Source organism: Mastigoproctus giganteus, chromosome 11, assembly GCF_048544385.1.
Source record: "Mastigoproctus giganteus isolate SK-2022 chromosome 11, ASM4854438v1, whole genome shotgun sequence".
NCBI classification, from domain to species: domain Eukaryota; kingdom Metazoa; phylum Arthropoda; class Arachnida; order Uropygi; family Thelyphonidae; genus Mastigoproctus; species Mastigoproctus giganteus.
In genome coordinates, this window is record NC_143585.1 from 122,598,397 (window position 1) to 122,620,904 (window position 22,508).

Sequence of the window (22,508 nt, forward strand, 5' to 3'; positions counted from 1 at the left end):
TCTGTTTCTATCTCGTTTTGCTCGGATAAATTCCTCATTCAACCAAGGCTTTGGGAAAAGAGGAAGTTTGGTAGACATTTTTGGTATTGATTGTTCTGCTGCTTGGCTAATTTGATTCGTTATATATTGTACTGCTTAGTCAATGGTTAGTTGTCGGACTCTCTGTTGTTCGATTATTGCTAAATTTTTGAATTTTTCCCAGTCTGCTTTGTGAAATTTCCATTTGGGTTTTTGTCTGGATTGACATAGGGTGTCTTTTGTTAAAGTGACAATAATGGGGTAGTGGTCACTGTGTAATGGATCTTCATGAACTGTCCATTCTAAAACAGGATATAGTGCTGGGGAGCATAAAGTAAGGTCTATCGCTGAGCTGGTTCCTGTTGGAAGGTGGAAATACGTGTGTTTTCCACTATTCAGGAGGATTAGATTTTTGGCATCTATTACTTTTTCTATTTGATGTCCTCTTTTATTAAAATCAGTATTCCCCCATAAAGGGCGATGTCCATTTAGATCCCCCATTATACAGTAAGGAGGGGATAGTTGATCTATTAGTTCTTCTAAGTCTTCGTAATTTATTTCTTGGTTCGGGGTAAATATATTGATACTATTGTTATTAAACTACTTGTTGCTATACGTACTGCTACTGCCTCAAGAGTGGTTTGTAGGTGGACTGCTTGGACTGGTATGTGAGAATTGATAAGGATTGCTACTCCTCCGTGGGCTATAGAATTATTTATTCGGTCTCATCTATGTATAGTGTAATTCTTGATTAAGATTGTATCGTCAGGTTTTAGATACGTTTCTTGTATGCAGAAACATATCGGGTGATATTGAGAAATTAAATCACGAACATCGTCAACATTCTTACGGAAACCTCGGCAATTCCACTGAATAAAGGTACTACTCATTGTTTTGTTTTAGATGAGTTTTCTGGTTGTTTTCTCGTTACTGTTTTAAATTTTTCTGTCCGTGGTTTGTCTTTTTTAGGGAAATATGGCTTTCCAGTGTCCATATCTTCCTCGGCAAATATTTCTAGAACGGGCTCTTCTTGTTGTGTTTTTCCTGCTGTGTCCATTTTTTCAGCAGCATGGTGCATTATTATGGAGGTATCTTCTTTGGTTTTTCCCTGCAGAGGTGAAATTACTGTTGGTGGAACTGAGATAGGAGTGTTTGCTGCCTGTTCTTGTTTCTGCTGTTTTGGGGCATGAGCCATTTGCATGCCCAATCCAACAACGATTCATTTGGTGCAATTGTAACTTCAGTTTGTGATCCTGTTGTTTGTTGGTTCTGGGTTATTTGTATTACTTGAGCTATCTGTGCATAGGTAGGTTTCCTTGTGTTGGCTGGTTGTATCATCTTTCTGGCTTCCTGGTATGTAACTTTATGTTCTGCTTTGTATTTTTGTATTTTCCTTTCCTGTTTCCATCTTTAACATTCTCGTGAGTAGGCAGTGTGGCTTCCACTACAGTTTGGGTATTTAGGGTGATCGGTTGTGCATTCTTAATTGGTGTGTTCTCGAGAACCACATTTGGCACATTGCTGTTCCTCTGCATGTTGTTTGTGAATGTCTGTATTTTTGACATTTAAAGCATCGAATAGGATTTGGTATGTAGGGTCGGATTTGACAAAGCAAGTATCCTGCTTTCATGTGCTGTGGTGGACTTAGAGTGTTGAAAGTTAAAATGATATTTCTGGTCTGGATGATTATTCCTTCTTTTTTGATCGTTATTCTTTTAACATGAATGACTCCTTGGGTTTTCATTTGTTGTAATATTTCTTCTTCTGTTATATTGAGGAGATCCCATTCAGAGATTACACCTTTCGAGGTGTTTAAAGTATTATGGGGTGTAATTAATACTGGGATTCCGCCAAAAGGTTCATTTCATTAGTTTTCATTTTCATTAGTTGCTCTGACTATCGTATACTGGCTGTCTCAATTAGTAAGTCGCCTGATTTTAATCTTTTTACTGCTTTTGGAGATCCAGCTATGCTTTCCAGACATTTTTGTATCAGGAAAGGGGATAATTTTCCTGTGGACTGTTCGCCCGTAGAATGGATGAGATACTTGGAGCAGGTATCTCATATATATATCAGTTTTTTGTCTTTTGGCCATGTTAGAGGATTTTGTGACTTTGTTGTCAGAATCCATGCTGTTTGCCCCTTTTTGCATTGGGAGTGAGAGCTTTTCCTCCCAGGTTTCCCATCCTGCCATGTGGAGGCAGGAGCAGTGCCATCTAGTGACCAAGCGGAAAAAAAGGGGTTAATAAGTGATTAATATAAAGAAAGGAGACTTTTCTTTCTGTATTAGTAAGTTTTAATGTGCTAAATGTTATTAATATATGCAGTAGGAGTTTAAGGAGATTGCAAAACTCACCCAAAAAATAAGCTTTTTATAATAATTGGCACGCTAGAAAATTCACTGAAAGGTCATTCGAATCACTAAGCTTGGCACTCGGGGCTAGGGTGGATGGAATCTATCCAGTTATACTAAAGGCGGCGGCAAAGGAACTAAGCAAACCCTTAGCCATAATTATGACAGCTTCCCTGGAAAGGGAAGTTATCCAAGGACTGAAAATGTGCAAATGTGACCCCAATCCACAAAGGAGGATCAAAGGGAGACAGGTAATTACAGACCTGTTAATTTAAATTATGTTCCAGGGAAATCAATGGAGGCACTGATTAAAGAAGCATTGCAGGATCATCTAGACAAGACTTCAGTTATAGCTTGGACACAGCATGGGTTTGTTAAGGGGAAGTCTTGTCTAACTAATTTGATTGGATACTATGATGTCAAAAAGGAACTGGATGCAAAGAATAGCTTTGATATCATATATTTGGATCTTAGAAAAGCCTTTGATACTGTTGCACATGGAAGACTGCTGCACAAATTGGAGCAGTGTGGCATTGGAGACAAATTGCTGCTATGGATAAAGGGATGATTGAGTGGGAGAAGACAGTTATTGTTGTTATTTGGTTTTTAGGAGCATTAGCAACTAAGGCCATATTGCTCCGGGATATGCGGTGGTCATTCCCTGAATGACCTTTCCGCATCCTCCGTATTTGGTGGTGACGGGCTCGAACCCCGGTCTAATCAAGAAGCGTGTGCTACGCACTGCTGCTCCTTCCCACCTGGCTACGGAGGCGCCGGGAGAAGACAGAGTGGTAATCAATGGACACTGCTCTTCGTAGACTAATGTTATTAGTGGAGTTCCTCAGGGTTCAGTGTTGGGTCCATTGTTGTTTTCTGTATTTATAAATGATACTGATGGTGGTATATCAGGCTTAATGTCCAAGTTTGCAGACGATACAAAGGTTAGCAGGGTTGTTAAGGACACTACTGATACTATGCTGCTGCAACAGGATCTGGAAAGGTTGAGCAGATGGGCTGAGAGGTGGCAAATGAAGTTTAACATTGACAAATGTAAAGTACTACATATGGGAAGCAGTAATCCTAGAGTAACGTATCAACTCTGTTGTACCACACTGACAGTGGTAGAGAATGAAAAGGACCTGGGGGTAATTGTGCAGGCAGATATGAAGTTTTCTGAGCAGTGTAGATGGTCTGCAAGAGTAGCTCATGGTGTCTTGTCAATGATATACAGGAATTTTTCTAGTAGGGATAAGGAGGTGATTATCCCCTTGTATAAGCAATAGTGAGACCACACCTTGAGTACTGTATACAGGTCTGGAGGCCTCATTTAAGAAGGATGTAGAGCTGTTGGAACGGGTACAGAGAAGGGCAAGATTAATGAATGAAACAAAGGGTTGCTCTTACGAAGAAAGGCTCAAGTTTTGCAAATTACAGTGTCTGGAGATTAGGCACCTGCAAGTTGATCTGACTGAGGTGTATAAAGCCTTGAATGGTTTGAGCATGCTCAATGCTGATGGGATTCTTCCTCTTGCTCAGAATAATCGCCTGAAAGGGCATAAATTCACACTGAGGAAAGACGGTTGTAGGATAGATGTGCGGAAGTTTGCCTTTAGCTAGCGGGTGGTTGATTGCTGGAAAAAAACTTCCATCTGTCGTAGAAGTTGATAGCTTAAATAGATTCAAGGTAGAACTTGAAACCCTTATTTCACGATGGGTGAAATAAGGGGTTTTTTTTTTTTTGGCTGATGCTATATAAGCTTGCTTTCTTGCATCATGTGCTAATGCTATGGGACTGTGCAAATTTCATAGCTTGTTGCTTAATTATTGGACCCAATATTATTATTCTTATTATATTATGCTTTTCAAGTATCATTTGCACCCATTTTAGAACAGTTTTATCAAAATCTTCATATATACACAACTTAATTTGCTTCTTGTGTGCTCCTTCTTCAATTGCATTTAAAAGTGATTCTCGATTTTTAAAAATCATAGATAAACTGCTTGCAGGTATGCCATATTTATCCACAATATCTTTTTTCTTAAAACCCCTGGTCAATATCATGAAGAATCTTTACTTTATCATTAATACTTAAACACTTTCCCTTCAACATTGTTTCCCCAACTGTAAAAATTACTCGACTGCAGCTCTTGCCAATACATACACCACAAACTTCGCTGCGCTGGCCATATAGTGAATTGTTAGTATTGCCTACTCGATGAAGTTCACTTGCCAATTCAACAGCATCACGTGACCTTTAATATCAATCACTTTGAAGAAATATATGACTTTGTGAATTTCTTTTATTCTGCTTTCATTCATATATACACAAAAGAAAATTTATGGTTAATGTATGCTGTATGTTACTTTTCAGGAAAAAATAAATAAATAAATAAATAAAATACAATAGCATATAGCCTATGTGATTGATGACAAGTTGTTCTAAAAGAACGAAATAAAAAAAAAAATAAAAATAATTCATGAAATCATCTACTGGGAGTCCAGTTAGATGAGAATGGACATATCATATAATGATTGATAGGAAGGTCACATGGTACGGTTGAGGTGAGAAGCGAATGTCACTCAGTAGGCATTACTAAAAACAGACTATGGAAACATTCTATGTTATGTATTGCCGCCACAGCACGCTAAAGATTTACCACAGTGAATTTTGTTTTCCCCTTGCCAACATCAATTTACAAATCTACCCTATTTATTGTAAAGTTTATGACCAATTTTAAGAAAACCCATTTGGTTTTATAACAATAACAACTAAAATGAAACAAAGATCCTCCCCTATGGGTGTCAATGGCCACAAGTGTTCACTAAAGGGATGATTAATTCCAGATGCTAATGAGCAATTTCGAAGGGAAGGAGGCCATATATTTGAGTGGCTGTTTAGCAGTAAATGCTTGAAAATCTTCAAAAATGCTTTTAGTAATTTCTTTAAAAATTCGTTATGGAGAGACTAACACTTCACTATATCGGGTTAATTTTACATGCAATTTCGTTTCAATGTGCAATGTTTTACGAAAAAATTCGTAATATAGAGAAATTCATTAAATAGCAGTTCGTAATAGAGAAGTTCCACTGTATGTTTTTTGGCATTAATTTTAACAAAAATTAATACCAAACTGTAAATATTAGATATAATTACATCATTGCTTCTGTTTGTCAGTTGACAGGTTTTAACTAGCAAGCTTTTAAATAAATAAAATGTTTATACTCCAGACAGTCGAAGAGTTTGCAAATACAAAGACAGTTAGGATTTGTTGGTAAATTGCATGCATTTGTGTATTTGCTAGCAAAACTTCATAAGTAGCCATAAAGCCCACTAACGAAAGTTTGACAATATCATCACTTGAAATCTATTCTGTACAGAAGAAAATCATTCGGGTAAGGCACACAATGAAATTACAACTGGACCTACAGATTTCACAGATGTTTCAGCTTCCACTATTACAATATTGAAAGCTGAAATACAGCAAAAGAAGTGGGCTTTATGGATTGATGGTGTACAACTAAAATTTTCAATATCTGGGGAGAAGGATAATGAGTCAGCTCCACTCCCCAATCCTCCCATCTTTGAGAACCAATGAATACAGATTATCATCACTATAATAACCTTATACTTCCCACCATTTCCAACACGCTCTATTCAATGTCTTCTGCAGCGTTCTGCCAAAAGGATGTCAGAAGAATTTTGACGTATCTTGATGATAAAAAGGCTCCAGGTCCTGATAGTATTTCTCCAATTGTTCTCAAAACCTGTGCTCCTGAACTTACTCCTGTTCTTTGCCGCCTTTTTTTCACTTTCTTATTCCAAAGGTGGTTTTCCTTCTGCTTGGAAATTTGTTCATATCCAGCCAGTTCCTAAAAAAAGGTGACAAATCCCTCCCATCCAATTATCGTCCCATTGCAATTACTTCTACTCTTTCTAAAGTAATGGAGAAATCAATTAACTGTCAACTCAAACTATCTAGAAACCTGTCTGATCAATGATCACCAGTATGGATTCTGTCACTGTCGATCCACTGGTGATATTCTGACTTATGTTACCCATTTATGGACAAATTCAATGGAAAAAAGTTCGGTGAAAAAGAAGCAGTTGCTCTTGACATCTCAAAGGCTTTCGATCGTGTTTGGCATAAAGGTCTTCTAAACAAGCTTCCATCTTATGGTTTTCCAAATGTTTTTTGTAATTGGTATCCATTTTTCTCTCTGATCGCTCACTGATTTTCCTCTTGTATATTAATGACCTTCTTCCACTGACTGGAAATCCTCTCCATAGTTTTGCCGATGATAGTACATTGCATTCCACTTTCCATTTTGAGAAACCTTGACCTGCTCAATCAGCTTTAACTTTTCAAATATCCACTACCAATTCCTTAAATGCTGATCTCCAGGTAATTTTCCCCAGTGGGGCAAAGACAACTTAGTTGATTTCAATCCTTCTAAAACTCAGTCTTATATCTCGCAAAAAGGATTCTTCTGCTCCTATGCTTTACTTTGGTGACACACTGATTTCTGGGCAAAATGATATATCTCTTTTGGGGATTATCCTGACCTCTAATCTCTCTTGACACAAGCACATTACAAATATTGCTTCCTCTGCATCTAAAAAACTTGGTTTTCTCTTTCGCTCTTGGCGTTACTTTTCTTCCAAACAACTGTTCACTCTTTACAAATCACAAATCCGCCCTACCATGGAATATTGTTCCCACTTCTGGGGCAGTGCCCCCAAAACCTCTCTCAGGCTTCTAGATTCCATTCAGAAGAGGGCAGTTAGGTTAATTAATGACTCCTCTGTAACAGAGTCTCTCCACTCGCTATCTCATAGATGTACTGTTTCTGATGCATGCCTTTTCTACAGATACTTCCATGGCACTGTTCTTCTGAATTGGTTTCTATAATTCCCGCTCTCTTTCAAAACAGTCTGAACACGTGCCACCACCAGCCAACATCCATTTACTGTACAACTTCAAACTCCCTCAAACACGGTACTAAGTACTATAGGTTCTAAAACCTCTCGTGTTTGGGGTTTTCATAAAAAAAAAATACATTCTGAAATGTAGCAGCTATATTTTTTCGTATACAGGAGATATACTTTGTATTCGGTACAGGAGAACTTTGTGTAGTTCTTTTGAATATCCAAAGTGAATTATTGTTTATGTGACATCAATTCCCACATTAAAAGTACATAGAGACCTCCAAATTCACAGCACTGTCAGATTTAATTACACTTTAAAAACAATTTTTTATTGATTCTCATCTGATGAATGCATTTTCTTGTAATCATTATTTATGAAACAGTTTGCTGAATTGGACAAGCTAAATTCTTGAAAATATCTGCATTGTAAAGTGATTCTTGCCAGGTGCATATTACTACAAGATATGGATAAACATGGTTCTGTTAGTCTCTGGCTTCCTGCTGTGATGGACACAATGTACTTTTTCCTTTAACTTACTGGCTATAGTGTATTCAATAGAAATGCAATAATAACAATAATTTAATTGATAATCAGAATTTCTATATAATACATATTTTAATTATCCAAAAAAAAAAAAAAAGGCAATGAAATTGAATGAATGAAGTCATCCCAAAATAAGGAACTAAATTGAATTCCTTAAATTAAATCATATTTTAGTTAAACAGAAGACCCTTACCTTCTAAATTAGCATTATTTTTTGAAAATGCATGCCAGTGGAGAAGAACTGTTCCATCCCATTCAAATATCTACCAAATAAAATGAACTGTTAAGTATGTTTTGCACTCAGAAGTAATACTTAGAAAGTTACATACAAAGCTTATCTAAGTATACCTTCAGTACCCCCCAGAAATTTTTAAAGACATTCCATTTCAAAATTATTTTTCATAGTATGCATTCCATTATAATTAGTTTTCATCATTCACTTCCTAAAAAATAAGATTAAATTTCTGCCTGTCACTACTAACAAAACAATTGTTTACTAGATTTCATTGAATCTTTGGCAAACTGTTTATATATTCAGAGTAAATTATTGGAAATTTTTTTTTTCTGGACTGAGATAGTCTTAGATGAAAATTATAAGGATCACCAAAAACACTGGTTTCTCTGTCTGCAGACAAACAAACCAACCTGTAAAGAATTCAAATTATACACCCCATTATAAAACACCCACCTAATGATGCATCAAGTCTCTAAACCTCTTGATCTGTCATAGCAGAGAGACTAATTAAATGAAACATTATCTGAAGTAGAGTCTGCATGCTCCATGCAGAATGCCTCAAAACTTAACTTCAAGTCGCAGTTAATGATAGTCTTTAATTCAAACTTGGTCAGCCCTATAAATAACCTTGATTCAAGATCCATACTCTCAAACCATAATCTGTTCCACCTTTCTCATATCTCATGAAGTTACTTTTCAATTACTACAATGAACTGCTGCACATTTTGCCAGTCTCTTATATACTCCTGCAAGAGAGGAGCTAGTTTTGCCATGTCAGGACAATTTATCACTACGTTGTGTTGGCAAGTGATGATAAGTGCTGCTCATGCTATTCACCATCTTTTATAGTATATCAACACAATGCATTAATCACAGTTCATATTTTAATGACAGAGTGACACACATTGAAAATTCCTGTATATGTTTTTCTGAGCATTTTCCTACATCAAACATGTCAGAAATTAAAACCTCAAATGGTATAGTGACAGTCGAAAGCATGACAGCTTCAAAATAATGCTGAAAGGGAATGTGTCTTATACGATGCTATCCTTTTTGGAGCTAGCTTTTCATTCTTTGTACCCTTTTAAATACAGGCCCTCCCCGACTTATGTAATACTTGACTGGCTGGCAAAAACATAGGTAATGTTTTTGCCAGTCGGTGCAAATTGAAAAAAAAATATGTAAACGTATTTTGCATCCTGTAGGAATAAATGGAGGTATTGTGAAAATATCGTGATATGAACCCAATAACACTTTTTTTTTTTTTTTAATTCGTTCCAAAACCTCAGAAGTTGAAATTTTCACTATATAACTAAGCTATTTAACTCTCTAAAAGATTATTTTTACAATTGAAATTGTATTAGTTTTATATAAATTTATATCAAATAAACACAACACAAAATCACTTAACTAAAGGATGTAAAAACAAAAACACATGACCAACAGTTTACAAATGCTAAACTATTGGCTGAGAGGAAGGACTATGTGGTCCACCCAGAGAATGCACTACACTTTCATTGTTATCATGTGTTCCATTATAAGAATCAATTTTGAGTGCCTTTGTAATATTTTTTTTATAAAGCACATTTTTTTTTTTTTTTTTTTTTTTTGTTAGTGCATCGGCTTCTGTGGCCATATTACACCTCCCAAGGTTTTTGCATTTTCTACTCTGATCCAAGCCAGAGGTGGGATTTGAACCCACGACCTTTGGGTTTCCAGGCAGGCACTTTACCCACCCAGCTAGCCCAGTCAGCTTAAAGCACATTTCTGGAGGTCATGACTATAAAACAATAAAAACAATTTGCACTTTCCTGTTTATTGGGCTTTTCTATTAGTTTGTTTGTTTGTTATCTGGTTTTTAGAGCATTAGCAACTAAGGCCATATTGCTCCGGGATATGCGGTGGTCATTCACTGACCTTTCCGCATCCTGCGTATTTGGTGGTGACGGGCTCGAACCCCGGTCAATCAAGAAGCGTGTGCTACGCACTGCTGCTCCTTCCCACCTGGCTACGGAGGCGCTTTTTCTATTAGTGAAATATATTATAAACGGGTAGTAAATTCTAGCTTACTGTATTTGCGATAATACTAATAACTGGAATTGTGGGTTTTTACATTATTATGGTGAAACGTGTTTCTCCTTCACCGAAATCTTCAATCATATAAAAAACAAATAAAATTTCAGAATCTTCTCTTCATTCCTATTTACTTATTACAATGATGAAGGGAAAGCGACAAACGGAAAGTGTGAGTGGTGGCAGTGCTAGGAAACAAAACAAATTGATTTAGAAATGAAGATGAAAATGATTAAGAAGTAAGATGCAGGACAAAGTTAATCTATTGCACGGTAATTAAGTCTCGCTGCTTCGACAGTGAATACTATATTAAAGGACAATGCACACATAAAAGAACATGTTAAAGGATCAATGCAATTAAGATCAACAGTGATCACAAAACAGTGTTCAGGTGCTATATCGAAGATGGAAAAGTTATTAATAATATGGATGGAAAATCAGATTCAGAAGCAAGTGCACCTGAATCTAATGGCCATTCAAGCAAAAGCTTGAAGTATTTATGAAGATATTAAGGATAAGTACGGTGAATCCCAAGCCAAGTTCATGGCAAGCAACTGGTGGTTTAATAGGTTTAAGCATCGTGCTGGTTTTTACAACATTAAAGTAAAAAAAAAAAAAAATTATAATTGTGCACTTTTGTAATTTTGTACACTTTTGAAATTTTTCCTGTGCATGAGATAAAAAAAAAAACTAAATAAATAATTCTATTTACATGTTCATCGAACATTTCTTTTTTGCTTCAATCAAATTCAGGGCACATAGTTGTGAGTGCTGCATAAGCTTTTAGGGAAATTCCAACTTACATAAAGTTCCACGGAACGTAACCCTTACATAAGTCAGGGAGTGACTGTAGTTCTAAACATTTTAAAAAAAGAAGCTGAACTGTAGATAGCTATCTGCAATGAAAGGTTTTTCAAAATGAATACAAATGTATACAGTTGGGACATATATTATTCTTCCTTAAATTTATCAAAATTGAAAAAAAAAATAAAAATAAATAAATAAATCATGGAATAAGAAGAATTATTTACAAATTTTAAAATTACACAATTATTATACACTTGAAAATATTATGTAAACAGTATAGTGCAATCTGCTGAACCACAAGCAGAATTTAAAAATTAATTTCACAAAAGCTAACCACATCGGCAGTTTAAAAGTTTGTGAAAATACTGCTAATAGATTGCAGAAAGGTACTGAAATGCATAAAATAGAGTAAAATTGACATCTTGCAGTCTGAGAGACCACAGCATACTAGTTGAGGGGCAACATAAATGTCATAAGTAATTCTTCAAACAGGCCTCTGAGGTTGGGTATATTCATACTGTGGATTTTAGTGTTTTGCACCACACAGTTCTGGGACCGTAAGTGGCTCGAGAGTTTGCGGATCGGTTCTACAATCAACATTAATAGAGATAGAGGTACGCGGATTCATGCCCTCTTTGAGGCCACTATCCTCAGAAGGGATGAACGGTTCCGTATGACTCCCGCTCGAGCCACTTCCGGTTCCACAACGCAAGAGAACGGAACGCGTGAGAATGAAACACGTGATGAGTACCATGAACCTGCTGATATTTAAAGATGTACTGCAGAATAAGAAAATACCGCTGAAGAAGAAGGCTGGAGCCTTTGAAAGCTATGATTTTTTTATCGCTTTTAACTTAGTATATTTTAATGCATTTTATTGTTCTTAATGTAGCAGATTTTAATATTTTATATGTATAGTTTATCGTAAAGTTAAATTTATTGTAAATACAGGTTATTATAATTTATTATAAACACAGTTATTAAAAGTCCAGTTTCCTTTGTGTTTTTATTTTTATGTAAGGTTGGTGCAAAACACTAAAATCCACAGTATGTCATAAGTAAAACCACAAATAGGATTTCCAGTTAATATGAGAATGTCATTTTATTTTTTGTTCCATATTTCTGTTTTAACCCTGGCCATGATGGGCATTGTATACCAGTGTACTAGTATCACAAAAATTTATTTTTGTATATACAGGAAAAAACAGTAGTGAAAGAATAGAGCCTTGGGGTAACTCAGCATTAGTTGAGCAGTGAGAAAGAAAAGCTATCATCATACTTATGCTTCCATTCTGTGGTCAGGATAGAAGCTTGCTTAGGTTTTTATGCTAAGTTCAATAAAAAAAAAAAAAAAAAACACTAGAAATATCTAGACCAGCTACTCAAGTACCCATCCAATTTTTCCAAGGAATTGGCTTCCAGATAGGTGATAAGTTTCACCTGTGTATTAATACTGACAAAATTTGCACCGGCAACCTTTAATCAGATGGAAGGTTTTAAGGTGGTCTAAGAGCTGACAATCAATGAATTTATCTATTATTTGAGAATAGAAAACTGAATAGCAAAGATTTGCTGCTCTTTTTCAGTTGACAAGATATGAGCAAATTTTCATAGTTAGGGAAAAAAAAAAAACAAAACAACAACACCAGTGGATTAAGAATGTAAAAAGATGACAAAACAGGTGTTAGTTCCACCACACAGGTTAAAAACAACTAGGAAAGATTCTATCTATATCTGAAGACTTTATGCAGAAGCCTTTTAACCTCTTTCTGTCAGAAAAGTAGAGGCAGTATGGTAGAAGAAATTAAGGTTACCAAATGCAGGAGTTTGAGGAAATGTACTATGTTACGGTGACCTCATCTTTAGATGATAATACAACAGAACAATGAGGATGTAAAAGAGGTTGTGAAATGGCAGTCTATTTTTCACCATATTGTCACAAATACATCTTCTGCTATTAGTCTTCCAATCACTGTGGACTTCCAGAGAATTTCTGTGGGAACACTATATTCATACTGCACTAGTGGCAGTGAAGTTTATCGTCACTGCACCTATAATCATAACCCTTTCTAAGTATATTAAATCACTTTCAACAGGTGGTAGGCTGGGTCTGCCTACTACACTACTGAATATTGCTGGCATTCAATACAGCCTTTTATAATGCTAGTACAGCATCTTTATTTTCAGTATTAGGGGTGTTTGTATTTCTTGAGTACATATGAGTATATAAATAAAGATATAAACATACCTGAATGCCTCGTTGTGATCCTATAACAAAAACAGTTTGATTTCCAACTGTTACCCACTTTGCCTAATAAAGAAAACCAAAAATAAAGTAGATTTTTTTCTTGTATATCAATATATAGGATTGTCTAGAAGTAATTAAAACACACTCAAATTAAATAAAACCTCTTAATTTTATTTATTAAAACTGTAACAAACAATCAGCACATCAATTATCACAACATATAGGTACAGGATTAACTAATCTGTCCCTTACATTAAATATCAATTAAAAAAATACCAATGTGTTCTCCATACACAATTTCATAGAGTTCTGACACCAATTTCATTAGTATCTACAGAAGTGAACACCAACTTCAGGCTATGTGTCCTCTGGATCAACAGTTTTCATGGTATATGACTTCTGGCTCATGGGTTTCTCAAAAAGAAAGCCTTTGCTGCTATCTGTGACCAAATGAACACAATTCTGGGTTTATGCTAAAAATAACTACAACTTTCAACAATACTTTTTTTTGTAATCACAAAATTAATATAATTCTAGTTATTTATTTAAAAAAAAGAATTGACAACTTTCACCTATTACTTTATAGCAGGCCTGGGCAAACTTTTTGGCTGAAGGGCCACATTAGGAATTCGAAAAGAAGGCGGGCCGCACGTAAAATACTATTTTTAGATATATATTATTTGTTATCATGAAGAAGAAATATAACATAAAAAAAAAAATTATTCTCTAACAACCAAGAATTTAATGAGATGTATGGAACTGTTTTACATCTTTTAACATTTTTTTAATTTTGGGTGTTAATTTTGTAGTTGAGATTCTTAAAACTGCTTGTAAATGTTCATCGGTGATGCTTGATAGTAAAGAATTTTTATTTAGATTCATGATGGAAAATGTTTGTTCACATATGTAGGTTGATCCAAAAATAACAAATCTTTAAGTTCGTCGAATTTGTTCGAATTAAGAGTATTGTAAAATTTACAGATTTCCTCACAATGGTGCAATTCCCTTAAATCGGTATCACACTGCAGATCTATAATCTGAACTTGTGGTTCACTCCGTGCAATACCAATTTCTATTGAAAATGGGTTGCGCACTATTGTCAAACTTGTCTCAATTTTTCGGAAGTCACCAAATCTTCGTGAAAAGTCGTTATTCAAAGCATTGATAATTTCACAATATTTTTCAAATTTACTTTCTGGAATCTTCAGCAACTTCATGGTTGGAAAGTGGTCTACCTTGTTAATCAATAAATGTTGAAGGAACAACTGTAGTTTTAATTGAAATTCATTCAAACTTTTTACCATAACTTGGGCATATAAATTTTTCCCTTGTAACACTGTGTTGAAAGTATTTAAGTGTGTCACGATGTTCAGGGTAAACGCAAATTCACAAATCCAGTTATTATCAGATAATTCAGGAAAGTCCATAATATTTTTCAGTTTTAAAAATAGAATGATATCATCTTTAAGATCCCATACTCGCCAAGAACTTTTCCTAAGCTAAGCCAATGAATTTGGCTATGATAAGGAATATCTGTGCACTCGGATTCAATATCTTGAAGAAAATTAACGAATTGTCTGTGTTTCAGGCCCCTCGATCGTATTAAATTTACTAGTTTATTTACTTGTTAAATTTTACTAGTAAGTAAACTTTTACTTGTTAAATTTTACTAGAATTACTAAATTATTAGTTAATTTACTAATACAAGATGTGACATGTTCAACTTTTAACCCTTTTTTACATAATACTTGTTGATGTATAATACAATGAATTGTAATTAAATTATAATCAGGATAATTTTCCCAAATTTTATCCTGAATTTTCTTTAACACCCCAACATTTTTACCTGTCAAACATGATGCTCCGTCAGTTGTTAACGCTTACCATTTTGTTCCATTGTAAATTATATCTTGTTAAGCATTTTTCAACTTTTTCAAATATATCAGCTCCCATTGTTTGGTCTTTAAGAGATTCCATTGAAAGCTCTTCAATAATTTCACAATTAGAGGTACATCCACGTATGAAAATTAATAACTGCGCAGTATTCTTTTGGTCATTACTTTTGTCGAGAGCTATAGAGTACCATGTTATGGATTCTAATACTGATAATAATTGCTCATTCAAATTTGTATCGATACATTAAAAATTCTTCTTACTACGGTTCGCCGAGATAAACTTATATTCTCAAATTTGTGTTTAATGTCAGGACATATAATTCCACAAGCTTCAGTCATACATTCTTTAATATAGTCTCCATCAGAAAAACGCTTGTTGCTTTTTTGTAATTATATGAGAAATAACAAAACTTGCATCTACAGTAGCTTCTTGTTCCTTAGCCACGTAAACATATTTTGTTGTCTAGATAAATTTTGAATCAATCCATCAGCAGGTTTCTTTCTCTCTTCTGGAGTTAAATTGGCACCATATTTGGAATGTTTAGTAGTGAAATGTCTTTTAATATTGTACTCTTTCAACACTGAGACACTCTCCCGGCAGATGAGACAAATAGTCTCGTTATTTATGTTAGAAAAAAAAATTGTGTTCCACTCTTCATTGAAGACACGATGCTCTTGTTGAATTTTTCATTTTTTATTCATTTTTAAAAGGGCATAAATATTATTTTTTATCGCTACTGGCACCAAGATGGTAACCGAAAGAACGCAAAAAAACTAACTGCGGGATGACCGTCAGAGAAAACAGATTGGAACTGCGGCCGGTCAGCAGTCCTATCCTATTACTCCGCCACTGCAGCAAAGCCGTTGTCATCATCACCGGTTGACTGTTACTGTAATTTCGTGCAGTTAGTTTATAATCGCAAATTATACCGTTATAAAAGCACCCATTGGCTCGCTCCGGTTCGCACACAATTTCAAATTCTATCTCAATTTGAACAATACAGAGATAATAAAACAATTTACAAGTTGACAAATTCTATAATGTATTATATATACAAATTTATTTTTCAAAAAGGTGTTGGGCAAAAGGCATAAAATATGTAAACTTTTTTCGAAAATACAATTAAAGCTCGTGGGCCACACAAAAATGTGCGGCGGACTGCATGCGGCCCGCGGGCCATGGTTTGCCCAGCCCTGCTTCATAGGATCATGCAGGACAATCACAAAAAATAAATGGATTCTAGAAAAAAAAATGGACAGCATCCATTGAACCAGGCTTTTTGTTCATGTGGGAGCCAATGATGTAACTATCTCAGTACAATGATATATATCATCGCTTAAAATATACTCACAATAAAAGGTGTTGTGGAGGTGGATTTTAGGAAGGATTAGACAAATTGTTAGAGAAGATGGCAATGCATAGGTTTTTTTTTTTTTTTTTTTGCTGATGCTGTATAAGCTTATTTCCTTGCATCATTTTCCACTACTAATACTAAAGCAGAGTCAAGGGAAACCAGGATCTTCCTCACCACTTTCTATTAGTCTGCCAAGTATGTCAATAGGCAATCACTTGAACTTCCAACTGCGGTACTCAATATCCTGAAAGAGGCCTCTGAGGTCGGGAAAACTCATGTCTAAAAAATATATAAATTCATACACCGACCATTGAATAAAATTTAAAATTTAATATGACTACAATCTTTACACTATTATTTTGGATCGTGCTCATGGATACTGGGAGCGTAAATGGCTCGAGGGTTTACGGATTAGTTCATCCAGTAGGAATATCATGAATAGAGATAGAGGTATACGTATTAATCCTATCTTTGAAACAATTATATTAAGGTCGGATGAACGATTTTCTTTGCCACGTTCCCGAGACATTTCCGCTTCCAGTTTTGACCATGTGCCGATTGAACCATGTGGAGAAATACGTGTGGAGGTACCGTGAGCCTGCTACTTAAGGAGATGTTGCAGGAAGTCATATCACTGTTGAAGAAGGGAGCGGACGCTCCCGAAAGCTTCAGGTTTTTAGCGCTTTTAATGTTTTATGTTTTAGCAAATTTTATTGTAAATGATCTTTTATTACAGTTTTTAGCATTCCGCAATAGTTTATTGTAAATATTTTTGTGTAAAGATTGTAGTCATTAAATTTTAAATTTTATTCAATGGTCGGTGTATGAATTTATATATTTTTTAGACATGCGGTACTCAATTTTTTTTTTTTTTTTTTTTTTTTTGATTTGGTAGTTGTTGGCGCATCGGCTTCTGTGGCCATATTGCACCTCCCAAGGTTTTTGCAGTACTTTGATCCAAGCCCGAGGCGGGAATCGAACCCGCGACCTTTGGGTTGCCGGGCAGGTACTTTACCCACTCGGCTAGCCCGGTCGGCTGCGGTACTCAAGAGCTCTTCAGACTGGGAAGCAGCTTTAGTTTCAACTGCTATTATATTACACAGCAAAATTTCAAGCTCTTCTACTACAAACAACTGGTAGGTGCAGTAAAATACAGTTTTCTATTTATTTATTTATTGGTGTGTGCAGCCCCTACCAAACTACGGCAACTCCACGTGTTTTTTGTGCGTGCGTGTGTGTGTGTGCTTGTGCGTGTGTGTGTGTGCGCGTGCGGATACCATACAGATAAAGGCCAATCAGTGTAATGGCACAAGTGTAGTGTAGTGTAGTGTAGTGTCAGTTATGGTGTTTGTATTGAGTGACTGGCCACTTAACCTAGCTCACTGCAGCGCTAGTTTCCATTCCTGGGCCAGGGATCTACTATCTAGAATAGCATTAGCATTAGTAGAGGCATTTGATGCAAGAAAGCAAGCTTATGCAGCATCAGCCAAAAAAAAAAAAAAAAAAAACCCCCACTTCCACTTCACCCCTCTGTTCGTTCAAAATACCTGTCCAGCTGAGCCTTATTTAGGCTATCAACCTCCACCACAAGGGATGGGAGTCTGTTCCACCAACCAATCACCCGCTGGCTAAAGGCAAATTTCCGCACGTCTATCCTACATTTGTCTTTCCTCAATTTGAATTTATGCCCTCTCAGGTGATTATTCTGAGCTAGAGGAAGAATCCCATCAGCATTGAGCATGCTTAAACCATTCAAGGCTTTATACACCTCTATCAGATCACCTCGCTGGTGCCTAGTCTCCAGACACTAATTTGCAAAACTTAAGCCTTTTTTCGTAAGAGCACCCCTTTGTTCCATTCACTAATCTTGTTGCCCTTCTCTGTACTCGTTCCAGCAGCTCTACATCCTTCTTGAAATGAGGCCTCCAGACCTGTATACAGTACTCTAGGTGTGGCCTGACCATTGCCTTATACAATGGAATAATCACCTCCTTATCCCTGCTGGAAAAATTCCTGTATATCATTGACAATACTCCATGAGCTACTCTTGCAGCCCGTCTGCACTGCTCAGAGAACTTCATATCTGCCTGCACAACCACCCCCAAGTCCCTTTCATTCTCTACCAATGTCAGTGTAGTACCACAGAGTTGATACGTTGCTCTGGGGTTGCTGTTTCCCATGTGTAGTACTTTACATTTGTCAATGTTAAACTTCATTTGCCACCTCTCAGCCCATCTGCTCAATTTCCAGATCCTGTTGCAGCAGCATAGTGTCAGTAGTGTCCTTGACAACCCTGCCAACCTTTGTATCATCTGCAAACTTGGACATTAAGCTTGATATACCATCATCAATATCATTTATAAATACAGAAAACAATGGACCCATCACTGAGCCCTGAGGGACTCCACTAATAACATTAGTCCATGATGAGCAGTGTCCATTGATTACCACTCTCTGTCTTCTCCCCCTCAACCACCCCTTTATCCATAGCAGCAATTTGCCTCCAATGTCACACTGCTCCAATTTGTGTAGCAGTCTTCCATGTGCAACAGTATCAAAAGCCTTTCTAAGATCCAAGTATAAAATATCAAAGTTATTCCCTGCATCCAGTTCCTTTGTGACTGCATCATAGTATCCAATCAAGTTGGTCAGGCAAGACTTCCCCTTAACAAAACCATGCTGTGTCTGAGCTATAACTGAAGTCTTGTCTAAATGATCCTGCAGTGCTTCTTTAACCAGTGCCTCCATTAATTTTCCTGGAACAGAAGTTAAGCTCACAGGTCTATAATTACTTGTGTCAGTCTTTGATCCTCCTTTGTGAATTGGGGTCACATTTGCACATTTCCAGTCTATGGGTACCTCCCCTGAGTCCAAGGAAGCTCTCATAATTATGGCTAAGGGTTTGCTTACTTCCTTTGCTGCCTCCTTTAATATAACTGGATAGATCCCATCCACCCCGGGTGCCTTTCTTGTGTTTATCTTCAACAGTTTCTCCTCCACTTTACTCCCAGTTATTTCAAGATTCTGTAGCTTACTGCTAGAGTTGAATACACCTCTGGCATTCCCCTTGCTGAATAACTCCTCATGTGTGAATGTCGATGCAAAATATTCATTTAGTTTGTTAGCTACCTGAGCAGGATCTCTGTACCCATCTATCCAGCATACAGTAGGGAAGAACACTTTAGTAGTGTAACGTATGCAAAGTAAAGAAGAAGGAGAAGATAAAGTACTAGTATAAAAGCGAGACAGGAAAGAAAACATGGGGATAAGGAGAAGAAAAAGAAACATATAGTTCCTAACCATATCATCTGTACACAACTAATTCTAATTTTCAGACAGGACCGACACAATCTGCCTTGCCCGTAACATACTGCAGAAACTTCTGAAATGATGGACAAACTGACCTGCACAGCGATTTTCACCTGAACAGTTTGGCTTCATGTTTCTATATGAACATTAAACAACATGAGAATGTCCACTTTGTGCACAATGTGAACAAATTTTCTCCTGTTAGTAACAATGTCCAGCAGTATGTCCGTACCAAAGACATCAATAGCACATCGTGGTCGAACAGTATCTTCTAAACTTATGAGCACAATACCAAATGAACATGCAATTTAAATGCTCTAAATATTCTCTAATCCTATAACTAAGAGCCAGCATCCAATTCCAGCTCTCACCCGACCTACTGACTGTTGAAAAGGAAACCATACACTCCTTCAGAAACTCATCCTTTTGAATCTCAAACTCAGATAAATTCTGTTCATCGAGCTCATTCAGCAATTCTTGTTCCTGCATATCCTTTGCCACATTAAATACGATTATTCGCAGCATCAGTCTAGAAGCTCTAGTCACAAAAATTTCCATGTCCTTTAAATGCATATCGCTTTCAATCAAGTTAACATCACTTGGTGTGCCAGGTTCCATTACTTTTATGAATATCTCTATCCTTAATCAGTTGCATTTTACTTTCCAGCTCCACAATACTGCCATCCATTCATTCATACATGTTTGTCAATTTCACAGCAAGATTTACTCAATTTCTGCTACTTGCCTTCCAACTGTGTTGATGCAGTTGGGGGTTTACAGTCCATTCAGTCCAGCAGTAAAGAACTGACTCCCATACTATTACTTTTCTTGAAGAGTGGTGGACTCATAACTGATATGCTTATTTCGAGGAGTGGAGGCAAATTCATTCTGATCACTATTTTGTAGTATCCGTTCAAATAGTCTGCAACAACTGACTTACTTATCACATATTAGTTATACTCCAGATTCCGCTGTAAACACTCCTGACACGCTATCCTCAATTCAATTGAAATGTCCTCCTCTGTTCCCTCTCTTTTCTCTTCATCATGTATTGAGGAAGAAATACCCATATATTCAATAGTTCTCTTAACCTGAGATAACTGGCTTTGTCCTCTGTGAAAGGTTCAGTCATCAAATAATCAACTATGCTCAGGTCCCCTTCTAGAGTGCTCCATTCCAAGCTTTCACAACTGAGTCTTCACCGAATTTGCCAGGGCCCTTTGTACACCATGAGCCATCATAACACCCTGCCTGCTCCGATCTGTATCCTCAATCCAATATTTGACACACTTCGTTCCTTCACTTTTACCCTTCTTTAATATATCAGTTTTCCTCTCCATATTCTTTACATTAGGTAATCATTTATCATTACCTTTCTCACATCCCTCAATATCACTCTTGGTTACACAACCTTCTTCAGTAGGATTTTATCCCAATGGGAACATCCTAAATGCAAAGCCCATCAATAAGTTACACATATCCTGGACTGCAGATAGAGTATTGTTATCATCTAACTCCGATGACCACAAAAACATCATATCCATATGAATTCGCACTTCTCCTGGTTTAATGTCATCCAAATCCTTCATATCACGAAATTCATCATATACCTTTTCATTACTTTCTCAGTTATTCTTTTCCTTATCTAGTATATTCCTATAAACCAATACACATCAAACTAAATGACATAAACACACTAATGGCATTCACTCCAATGCCTGGAATCCTTAAGGACCAGTTCTTCTCTAATTATCATTGCCTTGTTTTGGATACCTGGGAGCCTTAGCCATTTAGCATTAGCATTAGTAGAGGCATATGATGCAAGAAAGCAAGCTTATGCAGCATCAGCCAAAAAAAAAAAAAAAACCCTTCCACTTCACCCCTCCGTTCGTTCGAAATACCTGTCCAGCTGAGCCTTAAATTTATTTAGGCTATCAACTTCCACAACAAGGGATGGAAGTCTGTTCCACCAACCAACTACCCACTGGCTAAAGGCAAATTTCCGCACATCTATCCTACATCTGTCTTTCCTCAATTTGAATTTATGCCCTCTCAGGTGATTAATTCTGAGCAAGAGGCAGTATCCCATCAGCATTGAGCATGCTCAAACCATTCAAGGCTTTGTACACCTCTATCAGATCACCTCGCTGGTGCCTAGTCTCCAGACACTGTCATTTGGAAAACTTAAGCCTTTCTTCGTAAGAGCAACCCTTCATTCCATTCACTAACCTTGTTGCCCTTCTTTGTACTTGTTCCAGCAGCTCTACATCCTTCTTGAAATGAGGCTTCCGACCTGTATACAGTACTGGTCTGGAGGCCTCATTTCAAGAAGAATGTAGAGCTGCTGGAATGAGTTATTATTATTGGCAGATGTTAATTTTATTAACATCTGCCAAGGATGAGCCATCCAAAGTATCACCATTCACAGGCTTAGAAGTTTCGCTCTTGCTTTCCTCAAATTCCTTACCTTTCGATTTCTGTGGATCACACTCTTCTTCAATATATCTTTCTGCAGTATTTCTTAAAGAGTTATCCTCACATTCCTGGTTATTTGTCTGGCAGAAGGTTATCAAATTGTAGCAGGATACTTAATGATTTTGTAATAACTGAAAGCAAAGTGGAGGAGAAATTGTTGAAGTTAAACATAAGAAAAGCACCTGGGGTGGATGGGATCTACCCAGTTATATTAAAGGAGGCGGCAAAGCAACTAAGCAAACCCTTAGCCATAATTATGAGAGCATCC

The 22,508-nt window shown here is 36.5% G+C and overlaps 1 protein-coding gene across 2 annotated transcripts in view; it reads right to left on the reverse strand.

Annotated features, from left to right (window-relative positions):
* The window catches only part of LOC150078406 (WD repeat-containing protein 54-like), a 125,953-nt gene that overhangs the window by 95,793 nt on the left and 7,652 nt on the right, over positions 1-22,508 (reverse strand). Inside the window, exons 2-3 of one of the 2 annotated variants that reach the window (XM_090385023.1) lie at positions 13,207-13,269; positions 8,037-8,106 (exon numbers count right to left, since the gene is read on the reverse strand). In XM_090385023.1, coding sequence (XP_090241149.1) covers positions 8,037-8,106; positions 13,207-13,269 — 133 coding nt within the window. The remainder of the gene's footprint in view (positions 1-8,036; positions 8,107-13,206; positions 13,270-22,508) is intronic. The other variant, XM_090385024.1, reaches the window with a different exon arrangement.